Here is a 4438-nt window from a genome sequence, read left to right on the forward strand (position 1 = left end):
TAGAAATCTATATCACAGGAATGAGTAATTATGAATAGAATACAAAACACATAGAAGGAAAAAGAACAAGAAAAGAAATGATCATTGCACCTCATGGGCCGTGCACTCTGGGTGGAATGCAACTCATTGCACGGGCGCCAGAGATGCTCTCAGATCCGAGAGGAAATTAGTTTTATCTTTAACTATCAATAGCTAAAAACCATATAGACTAACAACATATGTTACTAAATTATTATGAAAAATATATTCATAATATATAGTTCTATCAATTTAAAATAATATAATTTTCTAGATATTATCAGTTAAAATGTTATATTGAAAACCGTCGATGTCCTAATACATTTATATTTGAGATCACAGTGCGTACGTCTTTTCATAGGCTTGGCAAAGAAAACAGCAACACAAACCCAGGTAACACTACAACATGCAAAAGAAAGACGTACGAGATATATTTCATTTGGAAAGAAATATTCATTATACTACACATTGAATAACACTATTGAACCCGATAACAGGAGTTATGTACACATTACACGCGTGCATTACTACAACTACAGTGACCGGAGATATGGGAACGAAGCAGGACTCCGTACATTTCCTCTGTAGTATCATGTGTATGACATCTGCCTATACATAACTACAGCGTGTATACTTTTTTTCTCGTTGGCACAAAACCTAGCAAACCAGCCATCTCTGTTGCTACACCGTCGACGTCCACGACTTAAGATGCCAGCAGCAAAGCCGATCGATCTACGCGTTTGAGTTCCTGGGCACCCAGCAGCAGTGCAAGCCGTAGGGCATCGCGTACGGGAACTTGGCCCGCGCGATCTCCTGGAACGTCGAGGCGTCCAGCACCAGCGCATAGGCCGATCCGTCCTTGGCGCTCACCATCGATATCGCCACGCCTGCCAAAGTTTTTTAAGAATCGACACATGTTAGCCACATCGAGTTGAAACGCGCAGAGGTTTTTTGCCATCTCAAGGTGATGGAACAGTGTCAGATTAGCACTAACCGTCGTCCTCCTCCACGGCGCCAGGGCGCGGCACGAAGAATGGCTCCGACGGCACGGCGCCCTCCTCGTACCAGTTCTTGGCCGTCTTCTCGACGAGGTCGATCTTGGTGAGCGTGTTGGGGAAGTTGCACGGCCGGCGCGCGCCGCAGGCGTAGGCATACCGGTACTTCTTGCCGAGGTGGGCCGGGTTGATGCTGCACATGTCCATCGCGCGGCCGTGCTCGTCTGGGTCCAGCGTCGACTCCAGCTCGCCGAATGGGCTCCCGTCCAGTGGTATCCTGAACCGGCCAACCCTGTCGTCACAAGGTGGCCCATCAGACACAGATCAGCCCGTGTGATGCGTCGTGCGGTCGTGCCGATCTTGACACAGGCAATCTAGCATGTACTGGTACCGGTAGTGGCCGGTTACCTGGCGTCAGGGAGGACGTCCTGGCCGGTGAAGGAGCGGAGGTTGTGGAGGCGGAGCTTGTCGAGGATGGAGGTGTCGGCGTTGTGCTCGCAGCAGTCCGCGATGATCGCCGTCACGCGCCCCTCATCGTCCCTCTCCTCGTAGGCGTTGATGAAGTGGAACGTCACGTACGGCGGCACCTCCACGCTCGCCACAATCTTGCCACTGGCCTTGCACATAACGTGCATGTAGCTGCCGGACTCGAGGTGCCACTCGAACTTGTACAGCGGCGTCGGCTCCGCGCGGAGGAGGTTCTTGGCGCAGTACCGGAGCGGCATCTCCGGCACCACCACGTAGTGCTCGGTGATGGGGAACGAATGCACCCACCCGGGCGCCGGCCCGCCACGGCAGTCCACCCGGCCGACAAACTGCCGCTCGTTGCTCCCGGCGTCCATTCGCGCGACCACGTAGCCTGGCCTGATCAGGTCCGGGATCAGCGTCCAGAACTCGGTCTCCGTCACGATCGGGTGCGCCGAGTGGATCAGGCCGCCCAGCTTGTCCGTGTACTCGAATTTGCCGATCGTTTCCAGTGTGTCCGGGTCGACCACCATGGAGCCCTTGACGGTCTCTGTCAGGCAGAGCACGCGGCCGTCGCCTAGCATGACGACGCCCGTGTTGGAGTTGTCTGTCAGCGAAGAGCCGGAGAAGAGGCTGGCGAGCTGGCCGACGTAGGAGAGGAAGCTGTCCGGCTTGGGCACCTCCGAGAACTCGCGGTAGCACACCTTGCCGTGCGCGCGCGCCGCCTTGTACGCCTCCGACTCGATCTGGCGGTGCGCGCCCACCGCGCGGCCGTTGCGGAACGAGACGCGGACGAGCGTGGCGTAGCCGTCGAACAGGTGCCGGAAGCCGTAGTCGCCGAGGTTCCACAGGCCCGGCCCGTTCCTCAGGTACGTGCCATCCTGCAACAGGTTGCATAGATTCGATCGATCAATTATCGCGGGGCAACGAATCCATCCCTAGCTAAAGGATTGCATAGTTAAGTAGCTTGACGATTAGTACAAACCATAGCTTAGTAAGTATTAGCAAATATATATGGTCTATAATTAACCATATTATATTGCACGTACGGACACAGGTTTTAAGTTCTCGAAGTCACTTTCAGAATAGCACGCACGTACAGTCAAATGGATTCGTGGAAAAGAGAGGAATTGAGACGAACAGTTATCTCATCAATTGGATTCCTGGAGTTAGCAGACAGCAACGAGGTTGTAGCTAGCCTTTCTCAAAGTGGCTGGGACTGGGAGCAACAAAACTGCAATGATCACACGACAGCGACGCCATTGTCGCCGTTGCCATGAGGAAACAACAGAGAATCTCGTAATATATATATGTTGTGTTCCCCGCAAGCATCGTGAGTGGCAAGATGCCATATCCTTTTCGATAGGCCTTGCGTAGGATAAGTCAGTGTCGCCCTCGTATTCGTCGTTCACAACTAGGGATGTGGGTAAGTGAGACTCTCCAACTGCCGATACGGTGAAAATAACAGTTTGCCCTATATTATATCTGTCTATGTGGATACTACGTGCTAGTATACGTGTCCAACCGCTTGCCCAAAAGACCTATTTGGCTACATATATGTGCTTTATTTAATCTGTTTAACTCTCTGTGCATACATGTGTGGTGTTGCATGCACTCATTAGGATGCTTTTACGATGAAAATGGTTTAGTTCATTAAAATATTTTGTTCCCCAGTGTGATCTGGTCTAAGAGTACTTATGCCTTCCCTCTTTTTTCTCTGTTTTTTATTTTTTTTGTGTTGTAGTGGAAGATTTGCACGCTTTTACCTATGGATGATCTTAAAAAGTGGCGTTTTGTAGATAAATGGAGTGGACAGTATTTGAATCGAAGTAACGGAAAGATTCAGATTCTCCAAGAAAATGCACGGCTAGCCTTAGCTTAGAACACCGGCAGATGTAATAAAATGGAGAGGTTAGGGCCAATTCAAGAATCATCAAAAGAAGCATGTTAGCACAAAAGCCAGATCAAGGACAGCATGCAAAGAGAGCAATAGTGCTATACAAGTAAGTTAATCGATGGAGTGGCACCCACCAGCCAGAGCGGCAGCTCTCCCTCCACCTCCAGTGCCCCCTCCCACCTCTCCTGCCGGACGCTCTTCCACGCCGCGTGCTCAACGCCGCCGTCCCAGCCGCGGCCCCCACGGCGGCGTGGGGCGTCGACGACGGGCCGAGCCGGCGGCGGGGCGATGGCTGGCGGCGTCGTCTCCGTCACGACGCTAGCCGCGAGAGGCTGCGCCACGGCCCGCTTGGTCTTGCCACCCTGGCCACTGGCCAGCCTGCCGGCCGCTCCGGACATCGACGCGAAGACGCAGAGCGACGAGGCCATAGTGGGAGACATGTCTTAACTTTGTGTGTACTAGGGTTTAACGTTGGCTGCCAAACTTTGGAGCTTTGCTAAGAGCTAACTAGAGGAGAGGAGCTAGCTAATTAAGTGTGGTGTGTAGTGTGTACTGCAAAGATCTGGTTTGGTTTGGAACGGGATTTGTACTCCGGGCAAGGCCATATATATAGCCCGAGGAGGCGATGGGGCTGGGAATCTTGCCCAGTGGAAATTCTCGGAGCAAAAGACCGCGCGCCCTTGTTTGGATTCCGTTGTCATGTTGCAGGCTGCCACTGCCTGGTTTGCTCCGGGTTTTTTTGGAAACGGCGGCAGAAGTCTGCCGTTTTTATCAGAGAAGGAGTAAAGGTAGTCTGCAAAGTAGAAAAAAAAAATACAGGTAAAGAAGATAACCAGGGCCTCACAGTAGGGCACAGCTCGCTGCAACTACAGGGGGGCAAGGGAGGAAAAACAACTGGATTGGATGTACAACGATTAGCCTAGATCAAGGAGCAGATACTGGAAGCAACCCGCCCGGATCAACCTAAACAAAGAAAAACCCATAACACAGTCCAGACGGCTCCTAGATCGACCTGAACAAAGAAAAACCTTAACACAACAGCATGGCCTTGTGAAAATCTTCA

The 4438-nt window shown here is 51.8% G+C and overlaps 1 protein-coding gene across 1 annotated transcript; it reads right to left on the reverse strand.

The window, feature by feature from the left end:
- Positions 1–488: 488 nt before the first annotated feature.
- Positions 489–3951, reverse strand: LOC133910082 (carotenoid cleavage dioxygenase 8 homolog B, chloroplastic). Its single transcript, XM_062352603.1, has 4 exons — positions 3510–3951; positions 1422–2359; positions 1013–1305; positions 489–905 (listed from the first exon to the last, which is right to left on the reverse strand). The coding sequence occupies exons 1-4, from the start codon at positions 3813–3815 to the stop codon at positions 751–753; spliced, it is 1692 nt and encodes a 563-aa protein (XP_062208587.1). The 5' UTR covers positions 3816–3951; the 3' UTR covers positions 489–750.
- Positions 3952–4438: the final 487 nt, after the last annotated feature.

The sequence above is a fragment of the Phragmites australis genome, chromosome 2 (genome assembly GCF_958298935.1).
Source record: "Phragmites australis chromosome 2, lpPhrAust1.1, whole genome shotgun sequence".
Lineage (NCBI taxonomy): Eukaryota > Viridiplantae > Streptophyta > Magnoliopsida > Poales > Poaceae > Phragmites > Phragmites australis.